General features: G+C 36.3%; 1 protein-coding gene across 1 annotated transcript in view; it reads right to left on the reverse strand.

The window, feature by feature from the left end:
- Positions 1–25,456, reverse strand: part of TRDN (triadin) — a 155,163-nt gene that overhangs the window by 43,005 nt on the left and 86,702 nt on the right. Inside the window, exons 13-16 of the mRNA XM_048295999.1 lie at positions 16,737–16,814; positions 6,700–6,735; positions 5,568–5,630; positions 4,682–4,744 (exon numbers count right to left, since the gene is read on the reverse strand). Coding sequence (XP_048151956.1) covers positions 4,682–4,744; positions 5,568–5,630; positions 6,700–6,735; positions 16,737–16,814 — 240 coding nt within the window. The remainder of the gene's footprint in view (positions 1–4,681; positions 4,745–5,567; positions 5,631–6,699; positions 6,736–16,736; positions 16,815–25,456) is intronic.

Below are 25,456 nucleotides of genomic sequence, written 5' to 3' on the forward strand. Positions count from 1 at the left end.
GTTCTGCAGAGGGATTTAGGTAGGCTGGATTGATGGGTGAAGGCCAACTGTATGAAGTTTAACAACACAGAGTGCCAGGCCCTGCACCTGGGTCAAAACAGCCCCATGCAGTGCTACAGGCTGTTGGAAGAGTGGCTGGAAAACTGACTGGCAGAAAAGCATGTGGGGATATTGGTTGACAGCCAGCTGAACATGAGCCAGCAGTGTGGCCAGGGGACTAGGGAAACGATTGTCCCTCTGTACTCGGCATTGCTGAGGCCATACCTTGAAACCTCTGTTCAGCTTTGGGCCCCTCACTTCAAGGAAGTCGTTGAGGTACTGGAGTGTGTCCAGAGAAGAGAGACAGAGCTGGTGAAGGGTCTAGAGCACAAACCTAACGAGGAGTGGCTGAGGGAGCTGGGGTTGTTTAGCTTGGAGAAGAGGAGGCTCAGGGAAGACCTTATTGCGCTCTGCAAGTACCAATAAGGAAATTGCAGTGAGGCAAGTGTTGGTCTCCCAGATATCAGATAATAGGACAGGAGAGAATGGCCTCAAGCTGTGCCAGGGGAGGTTTCGATTGGATATTGTGAAAAATTTCTTCACTGAAAAGGGGGTCAAACCCTGGAGCTGGCTGCCCAGGGAAATGGTTGAGTCGCCAGCTCTGAAGGTATTTAAAAGATATTCAAATGTGTAGGGATATCATTTAGTGGTATGTGCAAGCACTGCAAGCTAATTCCTTTATTTATGGAGCAGCCCCAATGCTCCTTTGTAGGGGCCCGTACGCTCTGTTGGGAACATGCCTATACCAACACGACAGAATGGAAGGGATCGTGCTTCCTGATCTGGGACAAGTAGATCTGCGCACCAGAACGGCTCAAGGAGGTACTTAAGTGTGGTGGTATTAAAACATTTGTCACTGAGGTCAGAACTGAGGGATTCTTGAACACAGGTCCAGCTGATAAGACTTTATGATTTTAGCAGAACTATTTTCTTCCTAGACATCAGCTGCATTGTCTGATGTCTCTGGTTTATCACTAGGGAAATAGTGAAAGTGTACAAAAATTTGGGATCTTTAATCCAGCTAGCATTGGTTTAGCTTTCAGAAGATATGTATAAGCAGAAGATATTTAGCTTTCAGAAGATATGTATAAGCAGAAGATAACTATGTGGACAACTGACCTGGATTACATGTCTCTACCTGAATTTCCCTGTATGGAAAGTGGAGAAAAAGACACTGACTACCTTTCTAAAGCAGTTATAAGATTTGTTATCAAAAAAATCCAGGAATAACAGGAAGATCAATAATGACAGTTGAAACAGAATTTCAGGTAGGAAATAGTGTCATGATCCAGGCTGATATTTTTATTGCTTTATAAACTCATTTTACCTATGTGATTTGTTCTGAGAACCAAAACAAAGTGAGAAAGGAGTTTGCAACAATCAAGGACAAAGTCTGGTGTGAATATCATTTCTAGGAAAGCTGATACAAGAAGGAGCAGAGAAGCTCCAGACTCTGGGAAAGGGATGATCAGGAAAAAAAATCTGCATGCAAATGATGAGTGCCTGAAAGCACCAATCTCTGTGTATTAATTTTCATGGAGGGTTGGACACCAAAGATTTAACAGAGAAGGTCCCTTTTCTCAGTCAGATTGCAGACTGGAGCCCCCTGGGCTGATGCATCCCAAGCACCAGGACAACCTTTGGGAGAGCCTGGCAAAGGCTTATATCTGCTGAGGTGTAGCAAGCCCCTTAATGGGGATTTGGAGATGCAGCTCCTTCTTTATCCAGAGTAGCACTGCCTAGATTGCTGTAAAAGGTTTTGAAGTCTGCCTATACCAGACCCTTGTGTCTGATGATTATGTTTGTTTAAGATAGACCTCTGAATTTGTAACAATGGAATTATCTATTTTTCAGGACAATTAACACAATGCTTTTGTACAAGCTGAAGGTCACAGGATTAATGTGGTTTTATCTACAATGCACTTTTAAAAGCTAATTAAGAATCATTCAGTTTGCTCTGTACTGAAGACTGAGAACATTTCATATTAGATGAGTCTTGATCCTCTGCAGCAGCAGAAAGAGAGGAGGGGAGAGAGAGAGAGAGAAAAATGGAGGGAGAGAGAATTGGAGAAAGAGTGAGCTGGCATGCAAATAAACAGATATATCACAGGGATGCACTTAATGAAGAGCAATAAAAAATCCTCCATTCTGGTAACAGTAGAGATAAAATTGTCTCTTGGACCAAAGGACCAATCTGAAATATTAATCTGCAAATATATTCAGTATTTGCAATTACAAGCATTCCTTGTTAGAGCAAAAAAGATGGAGAGTAATATAGAGATGTGCTTCTCTCAGAACATTATTTTAGAGATGCTTGTACTGCTTAGTGCTTACAGAGCATCTCCTCCTCTCTCAAGTCTGACAGCCTGTACATAACACCATTCCTCTATGGGCAATGCCTGGTTAATGGGCCTCCAGCTGGAGGTGAGTCTATTGGGAGAAAGTATGCAAGGGTGTGGACCAGAGCTGGGGCTTGGGTGCCAGGAGGACCTTGGAGCAGAAGGAGCTGCTCAGTGGTATGGGGATGGTTGTGGGTGGCAGTGAGAAGCCAGCTTGCCCTGAAAACACCCCAGCTTCATGGATTGCAAAGGTCAGGGGAAGCAAAATGAGACAAAATCAGAGACATTCAGAGGTAATGCAAGAGTTTGAAAATCAGGCAAGGAGTTTATTTTCAATGCAGTGGCCTCTGCCTAGCCTTTTAAAGGGAAAAAGTAAGAAAATTAGAAGCTGTTCTTTTCTTTTGGATGCTTATCTAGTCTGCTGATTCAAATGCTCAGAGGTTGATTTTCTGTGTCTGTTCAAATTATGTAAACACTATCAGACATCAAGGTGCCTCATTTCAAAACTGGGCTATGCACTACTATTCTGTTGATCAAATATGGCAATTATTTCAGGGATAACAATAGGTGCTGCCAATCAAAGGTAGAAAGTGCACATGCATTCAAAGAGCAAGCTGAAAGAGGAATAACAGCAATATGTGTAGCTAGAATATACTATGGTTTACCATCCTCTCACACAAAGGCTAGTAAACTCCAAAAATGCAGTAACTTACAGAGCTAATAAAAGGGACAGAAATGTGCAGATATTTCGGTGTGTCTAATTTGTGTCTTTCTAGCATTGGTGGGATGACTCACTGGATTTAGCAACTGCTTGTGAAGATGAACATATTAATAACTTTATACTGCAGCTCTGCCATAAAATGTAATCTTTTACAATTCTGTATTCTCAAGTGAAATACAAGCTTAGAACCAGAATAAAATTACAAAAGATATTTGAAATGTAAGCTTATGTTCTTTTTAAATCTGTGTTTATACATTAAAATAAGCAACTTAACTAGAAAAGAATATTTCCTTTCATCCCCATCCCTTCCCCAGTGTGTACAACTCCCTACTACAAAAGACATATTTAAATATGGGGCTACCAGGATAGTTGTCCGAGGTAATCTGTGTATTTGCATATTTTGGCAAACATAAATTGCCATTTTTCTTCCCATCCTTAAATGCTTGAATAGGAAAGCTTATGCAGACCACATATGATTCAGTGGCAAAGAAACCAGTTGCTTACTGAAATTTGCATCTGTAACCCACAATATTAGTAAACAATGGGATATAGATCCTTTCAGCTTTTGATAACATTCAACAGATTTAAATAATTAGAAAACAGAGCACAAGGTTTGCCTTGAGGACATAGTAAATATAGCCCTGAATATTTACATCCTGTTTTGAACCTTTCTCCGTGGCTTTAGGCATTACACTAATCTACAGAAAGGTTAATCTGAGTACCTGAGGGCTTGTAGAAGGTTATATAGAAAGTGAAAGATAAAGCATCAATTGGAATCAGTGTTTCTAGGTATTCAGATGGTGACCAACCACTAGACTGAGCATTTTGTTTCTCCTTGATTTTATTGAGACAGGCTGTGTTACTTACTGGAGACACTTTTGCATTTCTGCATTAAACATACTTGCAAATATACTTGAAATAATGGGGAAGAAAAATTACAACATTTTTAGTGTAGATAAAACCCAATTGTTAATTTCTAATCTTATTGAAATATTTATAATTTTATGCATGGAACTATCAATTAGGTTTAGGATATTCCCTAACTTTAACTTTTAAAAAAAATCCTTTTCTGGGCATGAATAAAAATTCAGGAAGAAAACCATCTATTTTCTCCCACATTTAGTGATTTGATAAGGTGATGTTTCTATTTATTACTAAAAATGATCTGTATTTGTAAAATAATTAATGGAAAAATATATGCTCTCCACTCAGTCTTTGCCATATAGCCTTTGAAATTAGTTATGCTCTTGATAGATTTAGTGTATGAGTGAAAGCAGTGCTTCTAATGTAAAAGTCCCAAGTTCATAGAACAGAAAATTACACGTATGATATACACAGATATGAATATACAGATATGAATATAATATAATATAATATAATATAATAATATAAAAAATTCCGAGATATAGATCTAGATATAAATATACTGTGATACATCTGTATCTATCTATCGATATCTCCACTTGGATTCTTAAATAATAATGAACTACATGCACCCTTATCTCTAATACTTAAAACTTGAAAGTGCTTACACTAAATAGTGAAATATCACTGCAAAGAAAATCAGAGTTCAATTTCTTACCTGCTTTTTTAATTTCAGGGACAGCTGTCTTCTCATGAGATTTCTCCTTTTTTCCTGTTTTTTCTAAGATTTAATTAAAGAGAGTAATTTGATATGCTGGAACTCTGAATCATACACTCAAATATGCAGTCAACCAAGTCCTGGTGGGCACATACTGAAAAAAATGTGACTTATTTAGGAGTTCAGATTATTCCTTATAGCACTTGCACCCAACTAGCCACAGAGGAATCAGCTGAAAATGAAAATTAATCAGTATGCATCAACTATGGATGATTTGGACCCTTAATAATTCATCAAAAGTTGGGCAAGAATCATCAGTGCATGAATGTGGCACCTTTTAACTTAAGTTCCAGTAGCAATGAGATCATTAAAAAATAATGGATGACTTAAATATTTTGCATGAAGCAACACCTCAGTGGATTTTAGATGCTTTCTGGGAATGAATGATCAAAATATTATTTAGATGGATATGATGACTTTGCAGTTTGGTCACTGTAAGTTTCAATTGTGATTCTATAAAATAAATAGATCTACCCCACCTTCAGAAACTGATATACCATGAATTGAGTGATATCTTCCATGAGTTTTGTGTATTGCAGTATAACTATGTCCTGTTATATATGGACTCCATTAAATTATTTAAAAAGCCCATAGAAGGCCACCAAACAGGACATTTAATTTGTCAGAAAATGAGTTTAGAAAATATTGGATACCGAATACAGTAGACATTAGATACTGAAGAAGTGGAAACATGCAAATAGTGACTAAGCAACTAAGGACAATACAGCTGTAAGCACAGGATTAACCTAACAGAAAACAATGGGAAATGAGCCAGAGTGTGAGTAAAAGCTGAATGAGGCCACTAAGAAATGCTTCCAAACCATACCTTTCATCTTAGTTTCAGTCGTAATCTTCTTTTCATCACTCTTTTTCTTCTCCTCTTTTCTCTCTAAAAATAGAAATTTAAGTTCAGCTGGCTACTTTTACATAGAAACACACAAACAAACATGTATGTAAGTATGTATGTATGTATATATTTGGGGTGGGGAATCCACTATCTGCAATATGTTCAAGATTTGATAGGATGGTCACTTATTACCAGCAGCTCAGAAATACAGCATAGTACTCAGAGAGTGAATGTGGTGCTAAGGATAAAACTGGAACAAGCCTGCACACCAGATTATTACTTAAGTACTCATTCAAGAAATTATGCCTATCAACCTGGTGTAATTAAGAGTTTTTGTGGTGACTCAATAGCCATGCACCATTCTGCTTCTTTTGTAAAACCTGATTGAATGACAGCAATACTTAATGTGGTGCCTTGGAACAAGAGTAGAATGCCATGAAAAGCCTGCAGATACAATATACCTTCATAACACTTTTTATGAATTGAATCTTTGAAGCTGTCATTACAGGACTTCTGTTATTCATGGGGAGTTGTTGTTAAAGCATCAGCTACAAAACAACATGAAATCATTTCAAAAGCATCTGCCTCTATTTTGGCAATTATTTGGGCAATAGCAGAAATAAGGAGAATATTTTTTTCTTTTTTAAAGCAAGCTACAATAATTAAATTACTTATTTAATGAGTGTTTTGAATGAGAAAATTGAGAGTTCAATAGAGGATATGAGAAAGTTGTAATTTTTACTTTTCCTTTTTTTGATGGGGAAGAATACAAGAGTACAAGAATAGCTAATCTAAGCGCTTTTTTAATCGCTCATCCAGGAAAAGCCAAATTTGTTACCTTCAGTTTGTGCTGCATGGCTTTGGGTATTGATATAATTAGTGGAACTATAGTTTTCTTTTTGTGATCTTTTACTGGTACAAATGTGGATAAGAAACCAAGTTTTATTATCTTACAGAAGATAGAACCATAAGCACTTAAGCAAGAGTCTTTTCTTTAACTGAAACATATTTAAGGTATAGGAATATTTTCAAATCCAAGAAGCAAATATACTCCTGTCCCTTGCATAAAACTAACATGAAGATGAAGGAAAAATAAAAAACCCAAACTTACTTTTCCCTTCTCTAGGTACCACAATAGACTTTTCTTCTGCATGGAAAAATAAGTACAAACAGGGGAAAAAAAATTAAAATTCGTACAGCATTTTACCTAAACCAAAAGAAATATGCATGTTTAATTTTTGAAAAATTGAAAAATTGCTGGGTTTTAGAGTACCTGAATTCCATCGTCTGTCCATGTTGATTTCACAAATAGAGTTATTTTGCCTATCATGGAGGCAATGTATTTATCAATATTCAGCATCTCCTCAAATGATACTCCTGCTGATTTTCTGATAATTGGTTTTAGCATTAAGCATAATGTAGATGTACTCCACTTCTTTCTTTTTTTAAACAGATTTGTTCAATATATTTCCCTTGTTATTGTCTTCACTTGCATTCTACAGAATGTTTCTCTCAGAGTTTTGTGTGCTTAATTCTTCCTGCTGAAACCCTGAGCACAGTACACTCCAAGCTACAAATTTCTTTATGTTGTGAGCGTGCTTTGTGATACTCAGGTTTCTTAGGTATATGTAGAGCATCAGAGTAGTGCTCATCCTCCACTAACTTGTTTGGAGTTTAATATTCTTGTATACTTTAAAATTCTTGTTATCCTCTCTCTCTCTCTGATACACTGCTCCAGACACTTTTCTAGGGACTGTGGATGTCTCCTCAAAATGGAAGTCTCTTCAGCTTCAGATTTCACACAGGTGTTCCACAGTTCTACTTTCCAGTGCCACTTATGACTTTCCAGTGGATTATTTCCACATGTAATGTAGATTTCCACTAATTTCTAATATGTGGTTTAATTATTTGCTTACTCTGCCTGAATTAACCAAGACTGTTAAACATACCAAGTGGTCAGTTACTGACAGAAAACAGCTTCCTTCTGTCTTCCTTCCATGAGCCTTTACTTGTAGTAACTAGAAGCTGAAGTGCTGCTGGTACTTCTGTAATATCCATTTCTTTGCTGAGTGCCTCAGTTCCGGTGAGTTAAATTGATTTTTTTGCTTTCTTACATTTCTGGTTCTAGGTGATGTAGAAGAATAATTTTTAAGCCCAAGGTCCTTACAAGATTCTCTTTAATCCTAGAGCATTTCTGCCTTTGAACTTGTAGCATTTTGCATGCCTCTGGGGCTCAGAAAAAACACATGAAATCTGCCTTAAGTTGCATAGCAAGGTTTGGAGCCATATGTGTCTTGAAAGCCACAAGCCGAGGCATGGAGCTTTGAGAAGTGAAGTTTCGTATGAAAGATGTACAGGAAGTAGCAGGAACTTTTACTGCCAATAACCCAAGCAAAGATGATGGCATCCCTGGCTGCAGACTCTTCATTGCCAACTGTGGCCCCTATTTCCCAATTACCCTGCCTAGTGCAAGATAAACCCTCTTGGTCAAGTCTGAGAAAAACAGTCACTGAGCTTCCATTCACATCTCAGCTGCATCTGGCCCAATTGTTGCCCCTCACAGCTACAACTGAGAGAAATTTGTGTAAATGAGAACGATGGGCTTGGTAAAGGGGTATTATGGAAAGAGCAATTTCTGACTTAAGGAAGTAATCCCATTTCTTGAATAAATTTATTTCCTCAATTTGAGCAGCTCACATTTAGAATGTTGCATATTAAATGTATGTTTAACCCCAGCAAAACTTGTAATTTCTGAAGCAGTAAATGTAGTGGGCTTTCTGCAGATATATACACAGCTAAACTAAGAGGCAGAGCAAATAATTAAATAGGAGCTTAAGCAGGTTTTTTTGCACTGTAAAATATGAACCCCATCTGTTAATTGAAAGCACTTATTTTTTTAGTTAGGAACAGTTACAGAACTACAAAAGGCCGTGGATCAACTGCATAAAGAGGCATCATAATATGCACAAATTGTGGGTTACACATGGAAACACAAAGTGCTTTTGATGATTCAGTGTTGACCACAATATGAAAATCAAGCACAATTAACTATTGAACAAGCTATTGTTATTGCTACTCTTTCTTGATAATGTAATTAACAGTATTTTTTCACCAGTAACACTAGTCCTGAGCCACATTTCATGAACAGTGTAAGACATACGAGTACAGAAAACCCCACCTTTTAAATCCCTAAATATATTTACAAGAATGAAATATGGATATATGCAGCTGGAACAGTACATGACAGAATCAGTCAGCAGGGCAAACAATGGACTTTTCATTTAGTCAAGTTTTTTATCTGTAGACTCTATACAGAAGTTGAACTTTATGTAGTGTGAGAAGGAGTCTAGTGAGCATGAGAATTGTGAATTAAAGCAGTGATGTACTACTGAATGGGACATTCAGGTAAAAAACTATTCCTGAGTGAAAAATAAAAAGCAGCAGCATAGAATAATTTTCTTGGGAGGTGGCTGGATTGAAGAGAACAGCCCTTGAAGCAAAGAAACCTCTGAGATGGAATTGTTTTTTAATAAGGGGTGAAGGACTGAGAATGGTGGAAATCCAAGTAAGATTCAACAAAGACCAAGAAAGGGGTGTTTCAATCTGAATTTCCTTTACCCATTTTGACAATGTCTTCATGTTATTCTCATTGGAGGGCAGCTAATTCTTGGACAATGGTGGGAGGGGAGATAACAGAAACATGCTAACAATGCAGCACTTGAAATCAGGCCTGGTAAGACCAGTGTGCTACTCTGCCAGTGCTGAGTGGAATCTAAATTTAGGGATGCACATGAGTTACGGGGCATACTGTCACAGGAATGCTGCACAGGAACTGGAAGAAGAAGGTGCTCTAAGAGTTTCTTTACCATATTGCTCCAGATGGTTCATGTGATTATGGAAAGTCTGATTCTGGAAGGAATTGTCAGCTCAACCCATCCCCTCTGAGAAACTGAGGTAAGCAGGGAAGCAAAAGAGAGCCACAGACTCTTTCTGGTGGAGCGGCATGCATGTAACAAACACTAACTAGTGGGACTGAATGCCAGAAGTTTGGAGATGTTTTGGTTCACATAAGCTTTCTAAAGTTCAAATACTTATACAAGGCTTATCTGCATTTATCTGAAACCCTATTGTCAGGAAATCTCAGGAAGAAAGCTCCTGTGAGAAACTTCAGATGTTGCCTGACTTAATGAAATACTGCAACAGCTTTTCTTGCCTAGAGATTCTTGTCCTGGCAGAACTAAGGAGAGGCAGAGATATGTGTATACCCACTGACACACAAAACAAAACAAAACAAACATTAATCTAGCTTTTCCTGAGAAACCATAATTCAAACTGAACACAGACTTCATTCCAGATAGATCTTCATTTTTCTCCAAGCAGCTCTGCACAACTTATGCTGTCACTGGCATAATTTTAAAAGGCCATTAAAAAAAACCCCCAAACTGTATTTTTAAAATTTTATTTACTTATTAATTTTGAAGGGATTACATTTCATCTTTGTTTTACTTGGTGACTGAAAGCCTTTCCCTGCTGATCTGAGTAAAAATTTTGCTGTTGATTTCAGTGGGAGTTGGATATTCTTTAAAATATTAAAATAATATTTTGCATTTCAGTTTTTGATGATATTGTTTTTCTTTGCCCGTTGCTTAGAGTGAAGCCTGACAAAGACTGGTCAGTTGCACTTTTGATTCTAAACAATTTAGCACCCATTCACAAAATACGGTCCCCTTAGGGTTACAAAGCTTTTGAAGAAATGAAAAAACAATGCAAGGAGATATTTCTGCTTAGTTTAGGATGCCATGGAAACTCATACTTTTAAGATTAAATCTAAATTTCAAGTGAAGATTGACCGTAGCTGTCTCTTTGAAAGAAATCTGTTTCTGCGGTAAGATAGTCCTTGTTGGTCTGGTTATTTTCTCTATGAGAAATAATTCTATCTTGATTCAGCCAAGATACTGAAAGGCCAAGAAAGATCAAAGAAACCCAAATAGTATTAATCTAAAGTTCCAAATGTTCTTAGAATTGCTTCTTTTCACACACAAACACATATACATGCACGCACACATGCACACACATGCTCTCTGCAACTTACAGGTGAATGCTTAGGCCAAAATGAAGTGCATTTTTTTGCAAAGCTCTGTTTAAGTGACACCACCTTTTTCCTTGCAGAATAATGAAATACAATTTGTTTTCATATTGGGCAAGTGAAAGACTATTGGGGCACCTAGATCATTGGAGATATAGCACACCCTGAAGTCCTAGGCAATCTCTCCGGCTCGACTTTACTTTTTGAAATTGGTTTACTGTTTTCAAATCCCAATCTGAAACACTATTTGGAAGCTGTGAAGATTGCTTATGGAGATATTTTTGAGGTCTGCAGAATCTGTGCAATAGAAATATCATGCTTGAAATTCCGAATGCTTTCATGTGACCTACATAAGTGTTTCTTATTTCTTCCTGTAGTGATTGTAGGCTCCTTTTTCATGGCTCTATTGCATCAAGCACCAGAACTCCTTGTTAATAGCATGGGCCATATGTTGCTCTCACTAAACAGCACAGTGCAGAGCAAAGGAATAAAAATACAAGTGCAATGAAGCCAGAGTACACACACCAAGGAGAAAAAGACAGACCAGCTTCCATAACAAGACCAGCAACAGAAACGCCACTGGACAATGGCCAATGGCAAATATGACGCAAATATGATTATGATGAATACTTAAATTCCCAGGGGAGCACTGAGTTCTTATGGTACAACCTTTACTAGTGAGAGCCAAATCAACACAGGTAAGGCAGCTTGACTAGCCTTCTCCCTCCTTGTTACTGGCATTCCTACTAGACAACAGGAATCAACTTCATCACCAATTGTGTTACCAGTGCTGGGAAGGGTTTGGCTGGTGCTTTTTATGAGGCATGCTTTTGAGCAAGAATGTCTGAACTTAAATAATGGGATGATGAGGTTATGCAGGCTATTCTTTGTAAAAGTTTCCTCTTTCTTTCCAAAGAAACATGGAAGCTCTGCCTTTGAAAGCCCAGAGAATCTTAATCCAAGTAAGTATTTTCCATTTGCAGCAACAGTATTTTGCACTTGCAACATAGGCAAAACGTTATTGCTTTTCTGTAATTTTTAAAAAGCACTATGAAAAGTTAAAATAATCTTCAGAGCTATTTGTTTGCGTTTTATTGGGTAGACTTTGGTGAATATTTATTCAAATGCATACTCTCATATTCTAAATTGTATTATTATTATAAATTATGAGAAAATATAATAATATGTCTAATCAAAATATACGTATCTTTATGCATATTTTTTTCTTACACTCTAGTAAGCTTTTCGTTAATGTCTGTTTAACATTTTTGTATTTTATGATAGAATAAAAGTAGCACAGAAGAGCCTCATGTCATTAAGGAAAATGTCAAGGTCTTTCTGAAACAGTGAAGATTTAGGGTTTTTTCATCGTTGCTAAATCATTAGAATTTACTGCTTAAATGTCTAATTTAAATCATTAAATAGCTCACTTTGAAACCCTGTTCATATTATTTCAAAGGTTTTACTGTCTTCAGTACAGACTCATGGAGATATAAGGCCCGTATTTCTCAAAAAACCTTGTCATGTTGTATACAGCAATGCTTTAAAGCTAACTATTAACTAGCTTTTAACTAGGTCTATTAACCTAGATTAAACCCAACCCACTGTATTATGATATTTCTAATAGGAATATTTTTCTTTTTTTCTGCTTTTATTCTCCCTTGGATTAAAATTTATCAGAAAAATGGATTTTCATCCACAATTCATGTCAGTATTATTAAGGAGTTTCTAAATTCGGAGTAAATTTTCAATATTGTGCCTTTTTTAAAGGGTTTCTGTTGTATCTTGAATCATAGTCTCTCACTGGAAGGATTTTTTTAAGGGTAATTGATTCTACAGTATAGAAGAAAAACTGAGGTTTTTTATAGAACAATCTGTGTACAGAAGGGAAGGCAGACATTGACAGACTGTACAGAAGCAGATTGATTTGTACAAGATTTATACACTGCTGTACATCAAGGGAGCTTTGTCAAAACTTGTATTGACTTTAGTAATTTAGATATTCTTGGTTATATCCCCTAATGTTATATTCATGAAGAGATGTATAGACTAGAAATTCTTCTTGAGACAGTCAGATAGTGTACATTCTATATAGAAACATAGATGCAGTTGCCAATTTAGCCTCCGCAGGAGTTTTGGGGGAAGTTAAACACATTTCACAGCAACTCACTTTATTGTATTCTGCAAAATTTGTAATTAGAGGATTCAGTGACCTAGATAAAATACTTTTTTTCCTCATAGATCCTCTGAAGATGTTGTAGAGATTTTTTTTTTCCTCTTTTTTTTTTTGCCTCATTTAATGTCAAAGATACCATCAAGATGGCAAGGACCAGCCAGTATACTTCAGTCAAGGAAGGGGGGTATGTCAGAGCTTGTCACAATTCATCAACAGATCAGAATTGTTATGGTGATGACTCTTCCATGGTAAATGCTCTCCCACTCAAAGATACAGGAACAGATTTCTAGGACAATATAACTTGGAAAATCATATTCAGATGCAAAGCTGTTCAAATGTTTTTGTGATAACAGTACTCTTCAAAGTGGTAAAAAGCCTATGTCTCTTTGAGATCTTATATGACATGCATTAAGATTCCTTCCACCAGGAGAAGGATTTTGATACAGGCTTCTCACAAAGGTGCTGTGTTCTTGTAAGAAGGCAAAGACATGCTATTCTGGAACAATTAACATGAAGCTTAACTGATAACTAGCTAAGCCTCTGATCTTAGTTTTGACACTTGTTTAACTGCAGCGTCTTCCTGAGTTACCCTGACATGTCAGGCAACATGGGAGGACTATTAGAAAGGAAAGACCTTTTCCTGTGAATGTGGAAATGGAGGAAGGTTAAAGCTGTGTGAGCTGAGCAAAAAAATCAAGACCTAAGAGAGAGAATCACAGAGAATCAGTGTACACTGCAGAGAAGTTTTGGGATGTCAGTGAATAACAAAATACAAGAAATTCAGGGTTAAAAGAGGTGTGAAGACTACAACCAAGAAAGAAGAAGGATATTAAAGTCAAAGTTCAGATAGCCATGGAGAACTGATCTGTTCAAATTACTGGCGACAACAGTATCCTGACATGGCAGCTTCAGTGTCAGACAATCTGAGAGCACTGCTTCCAAGTACTTGTGAAAGCTCCAGAAAAAGATAAGATAAAGAATTTAAAATTAGTTCTTTTACTTAGTAGTTTACCAAACAAGGTTTCCAAGTTTGAAATACAAGTAGATGTTTTATATCAATGTCTTTGTCTTCAAAAATTCCTTTATGCTTGTTCACTGTCCTTTTCTTCTTGTTCACTGTTACAGGATCCTATATTTTGTTTTATTATTCTCTTCTGTTGGTGATCTGAAAATTCAAACTCTTCATTGAAGTTTGAAGGTAAGATCTTTGAAAAGAGCCAACCAACCATGAAATAGGAGAGGAATCATCTGTTCTTTTTCTTTCTGACCAGATGAGTACAAAGCATTTTGCTTTTTGACAAGGAGATAGCTGAAAATTTCAACTCATACACACACTTCAATGCAATTTATTGAGTACTATTAGAATATAGTGTACAAATTGGGGCTGTCTTAAATAATCACCCCTTTTCCAACAGATTTACACTGGAGCTGAACAAAGGAAAAATGGCAATGACAATGAAAGAAAGTTTGAGATTTAGTACATAAGAACAATATGCTTGTTTTCTAAGGCCTCAAGAATTCAGCAGAGCATAATTTCTACAGGGCACTGGATAACATCCAGGAAAAGCATTCTATTTGAAGGTATCAAATAATCTAAAAATTTTAGAGATATGTGGCACATACACACCACTCTTTCCACCTTATCAGAAAACAAGAATGGTCCAAGATTACCTAAGGCAGCAGTGGCAAAATAGAATGATACTGAAAACATGTCAATCTAGAAAAAGAGTAAGATCCTTTCAGCCCTCACCAGCTGCATGATTATGTATATAATGTCTGAATATCACTGAGTTGCAAAGCCTAGGGTGTAAGTAAATTGGTTTCATACATTTTCTGCGTGATAAATGTTCTGTTACTTCCTACACTTTTACCATTTTAAAAAAAAGCTAGTTTCTTCTGTCAAAGGTGGAGCCAGTCTTTGATGTTATATAAAGTATATTTTTCAATTTAAAAATGCTTCTATTTGTTCTCTATGCTGACAACTTATGATACTATCTTCAACTATATTTATTAGAAGAATCTTTTGTTTCAATCTGTTCCTTCTCCTGATCAGTGATATTTAGTGATGTACCAGTCATAAAGGTACCTAAACACTAAGAAGTCACATGCAGATGTCTCTTCAGCTATTTCAAAGACTTAAATTTGTCTGCCTACTCCTCTTTTTCCCTTCTGACATTGTGCCAAATATTCTCATAAATTACTTTTTTTCTTTCCCCTATGTCTGAAATAAAGCTTCAGGGTTTACGGTTCCTCAAGGCACTGTGGCATATTTTCTCATATATGGAAAACACAGAATAGCACAACAAAACAGCTTTTCACAGTAATGTTTTACAAGTAATTCTGCCTTCTTAATTTCCTCCAAATCTCTTGTGTGAAAGGTATTGTATCCTAGTGACTGGCCTTGAGCCTTAAAGGGAATTTAGTTATATGGTTCTGAGCAGATAATTTCCCCCCAATTTGTTTGCCAAATGGGTGTCTAATTTACATTCCCAATTACCTGAATTGCATGCATAAATGAGCTAATGAAACACACAAATGTGTAACTGGTCATAAATAGTCATTTCTATGTGCAATTGCAGTAATTGTATGCTCCTCATGATTTTGAAAATCAAGAACTAATGTTAATTTGATGCTAGTTCATCTTGTATAACAGTTATATTTAAAGATTAAGTTTATCACTCAGCAAATGTGGCAGCCTTGTTCTATTATGTCTTTTTTCCATTATGGTTAATTGACGGATAACAGAGTTTAACACTGAAGGGACTTCTTCCTGCTGATAAGCAGGGTTCAAACATTTTCCTAAAATAAGCAGGACTGCAAATCTATTTATGTACTATACTGAGTCACAATAACCACAATTTTATACTCCTTTAAACAATGCATTTAAAAAGAAAAATTCATTTGAGGTAACAAGATTTTGGGGAAAGAGATAATAAGTCACATAACTATTTTTATCCACATGTTCTGATTCACAATAATCACATTACAGAAATATTTAATTAATGTAACACTTTGTTTCAGTCATGGGTCCGGCCAAAACCTGGGTCTCATTTTCTGTTTTCAAATGCAGGAAATCTTGTTACTTATTCTGCTGCCACCCAATCTGTTTTTCTCTTAGACTGCAATTGCTTTCTGGATAACATAAAACTAAGAGCTCTATGAGAGAGATTAACAAGTGCCATGGTGCAACTGAAGGTCTCAAGTATCATATGAGCACTACTACATAATTTTACAAAAGAACTCAGGTGGTTTGTACTATTAAATTGTATGATGCAAAGACCAAGAATGTATATTGCAGTAGTAGTTCTAAGTCATTGGACATAGTTAATTTTAAAATTAAAATGCTTACTTCAACCACTTTACTGTAATGATTAGAATATAAACAATATAATTCAATTTCAGGGATTATGTTTTAATCTTCTGAAGGTAAGATCTGACTTTGTATTTCTCTTTCAGCGGTTTTAACAATAGCAACAGGGTTGATAAATGCAGAGCCAGAAATTATTGCAAATAATGCACAGAAACATTACTGAATAACAATAGGTGAAAGACTAATCCAAAGTATATTAAGAGGATAATGTTGATTATGTTTATAGTTAGATAGCAAGTTATGGCTGAATGCCATTCAAAGCATTTTACAGATTAGGCCTCAATCCTGTAATCTGTTTCACTCAGGAAATCCCCCAAGCCATCTGTGAGACTACTATAAGGAACATTTAGGTCCTGTCATGTGTATGTCAGTGTGTCATTCCTGTCCCAGGCCTAGTAATGTGATCACTTTTTTAATATATATTATATTTACCAAAAAAAACCCCAAAAAATCCATTAGAACAGACAGTCAAGTTAATGAGTAGAAGCCAATAAAGGCGATAAAACTCAAACTTACCTTCAATAGCTGCTGGTTTCTTTCTTGGACTGTGTTCCAGAAGAAGACGAGGTGGTACCAATTCCTTATGTCCTGCACCTAAGTATACAGGTTAAGAAGCATAGAAAACGGATTCACCAACAGGCTGAGCAGTTTCACTGGGAGCCTGAGCTCCCTTCAAAATTTCTCATGTTAAAAATATTACACTGTGCATAAAAGAAAATATCTTTCAGATACCACAAGAAGGAAATATATTTCTCAACAAATAGAGTAATTTATTTTTAAGAGTCACATTTGAAATCAATGAAGTCCAAGTAACTCAAATATATGCTGAAATGCTACAGTTCTCTTTTTCTTCCTTAGACTCAAAAGAGAATAATACTCTGATAATAAGGTTACATATTCATGATGCCTCTTCTACAACAAAGTCTTATTTTCTTCTGTCAAACAAATGATCTTTAGTTGCTCCCTCAAGTCCACTTATTATGAACTCCTGGAAACACCAGTAAAAATTATGATGTTTCTCATCCTTAAGGATTATTCTTAATTAGCCAATACTAACCAGGTCATGCATTGTAAACACTGATGAGGTTCTGATTCCAGCTGCTGACTGAAACACCTCTGCTCTCTCAGTGTGTTCAACTGGGACTTTCTGTACTGTTTTAGCCTATGTGCAGATACCATACTTTGTAAAAAACATTTTTCATTTCATTTCTCCAAAGATTCACAAATATATTTAATGTACTCTTATGTTACTTATGCTTATTTTCTAGTTTATGACATATTTACAGTCTCCTTATTTCCTTTTAAGTTATTTCACTGACATTTAGTCTCAGTAATTATCCTGTCATTGTCATTTGGAAAGTGCAATTTTTTGTGACCTGAGAAATAAAATTAAGTAGTTATGTACACTATTGATTCAGTCCTATGCACCAGCATACATTCACTGCACCAGAGTCCACATGCAAACAGACTGTTAAATCTCAGCTCCAGCTTCACATCAGAAACTCAAAGGCATGCCTCATGCTTGGTGATAGGCTCAGAAGAGAAATTAAGATTTTGTTGGACCTTGGAAACTGCAGCATCTTACTTACCCCTCTCATTTTGCAAAGGTGTGTATACTCATGGGGAATGCATGAGAAAAACATCATCTTGAAGATAGCAGTGGGATTTGAGTATCGTGGTCTTAATGTTATTGCATCTCATCAGCATATGTACAATTGCAGGCACGTAATTTGGAAGCATGTGGTTCAGTTCATCCAATAATTTGTATAAAATATCACACACACAGCTGCTCAAACTTGACGTGTGCCTGAGCCACTGATAAAATATTAACACATTGATAAAACCAATGTATTGAAAGTGCTTTGCAACAAATAGTAATAATTTTACATTTTCCACATATTTCCTGTCTTGGCAATAAACCCAAGTGCATATTTATCAATCTCATCACAGAATAACTATAGCCTTAAAATGAATGTTAGGCAAACTTCAGGAATCAAGATGTTTAGCCATGATTTTCCAAACACTTTATGTCTAAAAAAAAAATAATCTTGAAGTTGAAAACTGAACTAATGAGCTGCTGATTACCTTTGCTGCCAGCCAGAATAGAAAAGTTAAATTCATAACCTCTGTCAACATATGGAAACTTCATAGATTGAATTTCTAGTTCAGAATGAAGCAAAAATCAACATAACAATTGATGAAGAACAGGTATTCTTCTACATTTGATCAAAGTCCTAGACTAAAGATTAGTTATTTATTTTTCCATTTCTTTTTTTTTCTTTCCAAAAGGAAAAAAAAAAGTGATAATTTTTATAACTTGGATTAATTGTTTTGTGTGAAAGAGGATAAAGGGCAGTGGCTCAGAATGTTGAGTAGATGAATAATGAAGAAGGATAGTCAATAATTTGGGCTACAGTGTGGCATCTACAGTATGAGACAATGATCTAACTCCTCTAGGTCAAATTGTAGGCTGCCCCCATTATCTTCCTGTTCTTTGCTGTGGCAGCAGTTTTCTAATGATTGCACCAGTGTGCTCATAATGCCAGTATGATACCACTTATTGCTAATGACTTGTCAAGTTCTATTTTATAGCTTTACAAGTTTTAAGCAAATCATTTATTTCATGCAAATTGACCACATGATCCAATATGAGAGTGTTTTAAGCCAGAAAAGCTTAAGCTTCACAGATCAAAAACTTTCCCTTAGGCCAAAATGCTTGTTCTGAGCAGGTTCCCATGCACTCTGATAAAAGGCTTCTTTAATGTTTCCATGTCTTATTAAACGTCTCTTTATTCACTTTGATGGGAATGCAAAGGACAGTAGATGAATAAATATTTTATCCATTCTTTTGATGAAATATGTTAAAGGGGATATCCTAAGTTAAATTTCTTTTCCTTTTTCTCTCCTCTTTAAATTATAAAGCACAAGTGGTTTTCTGTAGTACAGACAACTGATAAATAGAAATGAGGAATTGGCTTCAACAGATCAGACCATTAGGATTAATGATATCTACTATCTTGACTCTAGCAGTGGCCAGTTGGACACATATACATGATGTAAATGAGAGGAAGGCAGGATGTTTTTAATGCTCCCAGTGGACAATCAGATTAGACCATGAATCACGAGAAGTTATTATCCTGATTACCACTATTATTACTGGACATACACTTATCTCACAGCTTTGAAAGTGCTCTATAAAAAACACTGCATGTTATTTGCTTCTCATTTCAAATGTAGCCTTCATTTTTCTATTATGAGATAAACCACTAAGATTCATTTAAGGTGCTTTTTTTTAAAAAAAATATTATTTGGATTTCTCCAAAAGATGTAATTGCAAGCACAAGAATGTGCATGCATTTCTATGCCAATCTGTCCCTAAAGTTGATCCACAACATTTTCATGTGTAACCTGTCCATGCAGTTGTGCTATAGGTATCTCCTTCATATATATTGTAAACAGCTGACAACAAATTACATCTGACGAAAACTGAAAGAGTGAAATATTTTGGATTTAAGATCATGGGAATGCTCTCACCAGGAGAAAAAGTGTCACATTAAGACATGAGTACCTTCCTCCACTGCCTGAGAGGAAAGAAATAGGCTGCAAGGATGAGTAGAAGGTTTAGGACCCTAACTAGGTACCATGAATTCTTCATTGGAAATCAGGTACAGTCCTCAAGCTCTGGGAAACTTCTGTCATCAGTGTTTATTAAATTGCTTGAGATGTCTTGAAGAAATTAATTCTGACATGGTTTATTGATATTTTAGATTCTTTTATTGCATGATAAGGAATACAAGACAAACTTTAATTACCTTACTTTCCTCAATCTAGGAAATGTCTTTCTATACGTGTCAAAAATGTTCATGTTTGCATATTGTGCATAAATTGATTTCTTATGAGAATATCAAATTATGCGAGTTTTCTTTATTCCCTGATCTTCTGAATTCAATTTGTCTGCAGTGGCCTTAATAAAGTGTCTAAATATATCTTTGTAGACAAAAAGATAAAATACTTGTAAAATTATTATTACTATTATTATTATTATTATTATTCAGGCATTTCAGACTGGTGAATATTCCAATTGGGTATGGAGAGAAATAATGCCATCACAGAGTGCAACATGTGGAAATACCATTCCTGTGACTGTTCATTTCCTCATATCCATATACCAGTTACTTGAACAGCAGGAATCCTATGGTACAACAGCACCAACACTTTGTTAAAGTCTCTCAGTGCAGCAAAATGTCTTCAGATAAATCTCATTCTGCTCAGATGTGACATCATTCTCTAGTGATAGTAAAAATAACTCAAATAAAGTAAGTGGCCTTTCAGAGTAATTTGTTATGAAAAGTAAATTCCAAGCAAATGTTTAATGAATGTTGGAACAAGACATGGATCAGCAGAATGAGGCAAGACTGCCAAATATGCTTTTAGAGGACTGAAAACATAATGGAGTCCAGCCATTTTGCCCAGGCTTCCAGTTTTGATGGTAAGTTTCTACAAGTTAAAGGTGAGTCTCTTCCCAGCTTTCAGTCATTACTCTCCAGACATTAGGCTGTGACCGTTCTGGGGAAGGGTTTCTTTGCTTGCTACGTGTGCATGAAAAACCTTGAGCAAACTGTTTTTCGTTAAGAAAGAACAGCTGAGGATCAAGAGGTGAGATTGTGTAACTGTACTGTACAATGCAAATGCTCTTTTTCTGGGATGCATTACTTAAATAAAATACTGATGCCCCATATAGGTATTCTTTCCTGAGGAACACACTGTGACAACAAGGATTTCATGCACACTGGCAAATAAATGGTTCCTGGGAACATTACTGGGCTCTGGAATTCAGACATACATATTCTGCAACATATTTTTGGATAGCCTCTGACAACTCTGACTTGTGTCAAGCAGCAGTGTTGCAAAAAAATTCATTAGCTCCGTTCAGGAATTGGCAGGGGCCAGTGACCACCCCCAATAGATAGCTGAGATACAGTCAGCCCATTTTGAGCTCGAAGAAGTGTACTGGATGTGGATGTCTCTATGAGAAAAAAAATCACCTTCAGAGAGAGAGCAGATGAGTTGAGTTTGATTTAGTAATCTAGATGTGGCCACAAGTCTTAACAGTGAGAACAAAATTATGTCAGATGGGAAAAAATAGTCTAAACAGGGTTTTAATGACCTATTTGGAACTGAATTTTTGACAGGGGAAGATGGAATTAATGGATAGTAAAATGAGGTTTTTATGAAAGTATATTTTAGTAGCCAACATATATTTAAGTTTTTAAATTGCTCTCAGGATGTGGCTCTTTATTAAATGGTTAATTGCCCAACATAGAGTGAAACTCTGATTTTGCATAAGGTTGATGATATTACTTAAGAAAAACCTATGCTACAATATATGCAGTGATTACCAGTAGCAATGCAATCTTTTAAATTTTAGCATTATGTCACACTGACTGTCAGCCAGTTTCTTTCACGATGCATAAGAAGAAAAGGAGAGATTACAAGGATAATGCCAAATCTATCTATGTTCCACTATATGCATGTATTTAAAATCCATTAACAATATCGCAAATAATTCTGGAACTCTATATAGAGTCTAATTTATGAGTAAAACACATTATTGTGAGATGTTCCCTCAACGCACAGGCAATGAAACCAGGCCTGTACAAATAACTTAACACCCTTGGGAGGCTGTACATTGACTAAGCTGAAAACAAGGACCAGTAGGTTAAAAGTGAGGGTGTAGGAAGGAAGGATGCAGATTGGTATTCTAAATGCTCTTTTGAAAGGGAGTAAGGGGAAGGATTAAATTTCTCATCTCAAGGCACCAAACAAAAAGTAGCAGCAACTTGATAGCCTTCTATTTTTAATACATAGAGGTTTGAATTCACCCTTTGTATTTGATGATAGATTCCTGCATATGTTTTTACGTCGTAATAATATAATACATGCTATATATATGTGCAGGCATGAGCATATAAATATGTATTGATATTTGTTTAGAATGAATCGTAGAAAGGTTAGGGTTGGAAGGGACCTTGAAGATCATTCTAATTGCTGCCACGGTTTAGTGATGTTTCTGAACAGAAAATTCTTGATTTGGTAATTAAACAGGTGTGAGAACCATTGGTACAGACTCCTGGAGGTTGTATGAAAATCAGTTGCTGTTTTTTCACTCAGACACCAAATCCAATTAAAATCACAGCTGGGAATTTGTTTGATATATTTTTTCTTTTCCTGTGGTTTGTATCTCATACAATGTAAGTGTGCATAACAAGTGTACAAATGACGCAGGCAAAAGAGGCGTGGGTAGAGCTATAGGTGTTTTTTTTGTTTGTTTGTTTGGTTTTTTTAACTTAAAGTGGATGCTATGGGTCCAGAAATGCATGCAAAGTATTTTAGCTGCATGGCATGACAGAGCTTGCAGTTTAATCTATTTACAAAAATATATCTGTTGAGAACTCCTTTACAAATATTTTTACCACAAAATCCTTCTTTAGTTCAATCTACATCTGTGAAAACAGATATATTTTTATGTTCAGGAGACTGAAGTCATTAAGGAGTTAAGAGTTAAGTATTAACAGTTTTTTCATTATACATTAAGTAAGAAGTCACACAGCCTTTCCTGACATTAAAATAAAATTGAATTGAAAAAATTGAAAATTGAATTTGCTGCCTCCACTTCCTCCCATTATTTGTCATGGGCAGTTAGCAGGTAAAAAAAAACCTACATGTTATGTTTAGAAATATCGAAAGCTAGATCTCAAAGAATTGAGTACAAGGACAGTGAAAATTATTGGTTATTGTGTGGTAATGAGGGGTTATTATAGTTATTGCTGCATAGTGGAGTACAAAAGGACTGTAAAGGCAGATTATAAAATGGAAAGATATATTCAGTCTTTCTCTCTCTCTCTCCAAATAACTTTTAATAAACTGGAATCATATACAGTGACCCCTAGCATAATTAACATGAATATCAGGAGTTGGTATAGATACTTTTTATTTCACAGTATGAAGTATCCAATTAAAACAGAAGAGAAAACACTGCAACTAAATACTTTCAGCCAACAATTAAACAGAATGGAGGGGACTTATAAGCTTTTATGATGAAAATTAATAGATACTGACTATGCCATGTGAGCACTGCTCAGTAATTTATGTTCTTTGTTTGGTTCTTCTGTACATATCACTGTTTCAACCATCCTTAGTCCAACTACATCTAAGAAACATTCAGTGCTCAGGTCAGAAAAGCTGAAAGTGATTGCTGCAGGGATGCTAATACTTTATATTGTCTTCAAGAAAGAGGGCATATGCCAGTTTTTGCAATTTAAAAACAGCCTAAATGGATAAAAACAAATTACAGATACTATAATGCCTCACAATTACAGATATTTGTGGATAATGAATATGTTTAGTATAGTAATCACTGGAATTCAAACTAAATCCAAGTCTGTTCTCAAGCCTCAAAGTTTTTCATATCTCTGTCTTTTTGCTAGAATGAGAAAAACAAGAAATTAATGATTATGTTACCTGTCTTGTCTATACTTATGTCTCGGTTTTGGAGACAAAATCTCAGGAGGAAACACTCCAGAATGAGTGTCTCCTCCGAAGGGAAAAGGGCCTCCCCTTTTCCTCCATCAATGAGACAAATGGGTCACAAGTGAGAGTGGGAAAAAGAAACCAAACTATTTATTAACACAAACAAAACAGGGTAGAACAGGATAAAAAAACCCCTCAAAATACAACAAATTCCCAGACAGGGAACAGACACTCAGGCTCGGACCAGCCGGGACCACCCCATGGGCTCTCTGGACCAGCAAGGAGGGAAGGGAGGCAGTGAGGCAAGGGCAAGGAAAGGGAAAAGAAGAGCAAGAAAAAGCCAACAGAACCTTTTCCCAGCTAGCTGGAACACAAAGGAAACCCAAAGATCAACACAGCGCTCCCAGCACACTCCCTCTGAGCCCTGCTGAGCCCCCCAGAGCCCCCTTGGGCTGAGCCGTTCAGCCGCCCCCTCGGGTCCCGTGGCCCCGGTCCTGCCCCTGGGTCCATCCTAAAGAAACAGCGTCCTTGGGCATTGAGGGGATGGTTAAGGAATAAAGCGGCTTCATAACATCACCCCAGGACAACCTGACAATCACCTAAGACAGTGAATCCATAGCCATACTTCAGAAGTTAGAATTTCAATAATGCAGTCTGAAGCTAGAGGGAAAAGAACTGAGAGGTTTTATTAGATCAAATATCAGAGTAAGGCCCAAAAGTGCAGAGGTGTTGGCTCCTAACTCCTATTTACTCACTCCCACTGAAATCACTGTGAGCTAAGTGCCATGGCTGCAATTATGAGAAACACTGGAACAAAAAACCTGTAATACTGGAGACAATGGTTATTTTAAACCAATAATGCTTTGGGAACTTCTGATTCTTCTTTCCCTTTAGTTTTGCCAGGGAAGATCCTCTATCCTTTAAAGAGGTTATTTTTAGGACAAAGGGTCCTGGGATTCACTGTCATGAGTTCTAACCCTTGTGCTCAAAGCATCCTCCATGATTTTTGGGGAAATGACTTAACTTACCATGTCTTTCCATCGAATCTATAAATGGATCTAACAGAAATTTAAAATAAATAAAAATTGAAAGTTGTGAGCATACAGCAACTAAAAATTCCAAATCCTAAATTCTATGAAAGTGGACGCTCTAAAGGCTGAGCTTTTGTTGTGATGCTAAAATTGTTTGGGTTTCTTTCGTTTGAATCATTTGGATAGGGAATATCTTCCACATTTATTCAAGAAAATTATTTCCCTCTCCATTTCTTCTTTTCCCCTTTCACTCACTCCCAAAATACTATAGCAATTGGCATTCATTTTTTTCCAGGTGGCACCACAGTTTCCTTGATTGAGTCAACAGCTGCTCCTGATAATATCATTTGAGGTCTCATAGAAAACTTGTCATTTCAAGTCTTCATTTGAACAAAATTCTTGCTTGCACATTTGCAGTATACTTCTTGAATGTCTGTAGGCTCTCTCACTACCAGACATTTAAAAGTTAACTTTCAGACAGTTATGTCTAGATAAGTCACCCGAGGGATCCATTTATAGTCAATGGAGAGAAATTGGTACCTTCAAAGGGTGATTCATCTTTCCTATTTTAGGCGTCTCTCTTAGGATGAAATTGTCCTCTGGAGGCCTCCATTTCATAGCATTGGCTATAAAGACAGCTAAAGGTTAAAGTTGGGCAATTAAATTTTGGGTATC

The sequence above is a fragment of the Corvus hawaiiensis genome, chromosome 3 (genome assembly GCF_020740725.1).
Source record: "Corvus hawaiiensis isolate bCorHaw1 chromosome 3, bCorHaw1.pri.cur, whole genome shotgun sequence".
NCBI lineage: Eukaryota > Metazoa > Chordata > Aves > Passeriformes > Corvidae > Corvus > Corvus hawaiiensis.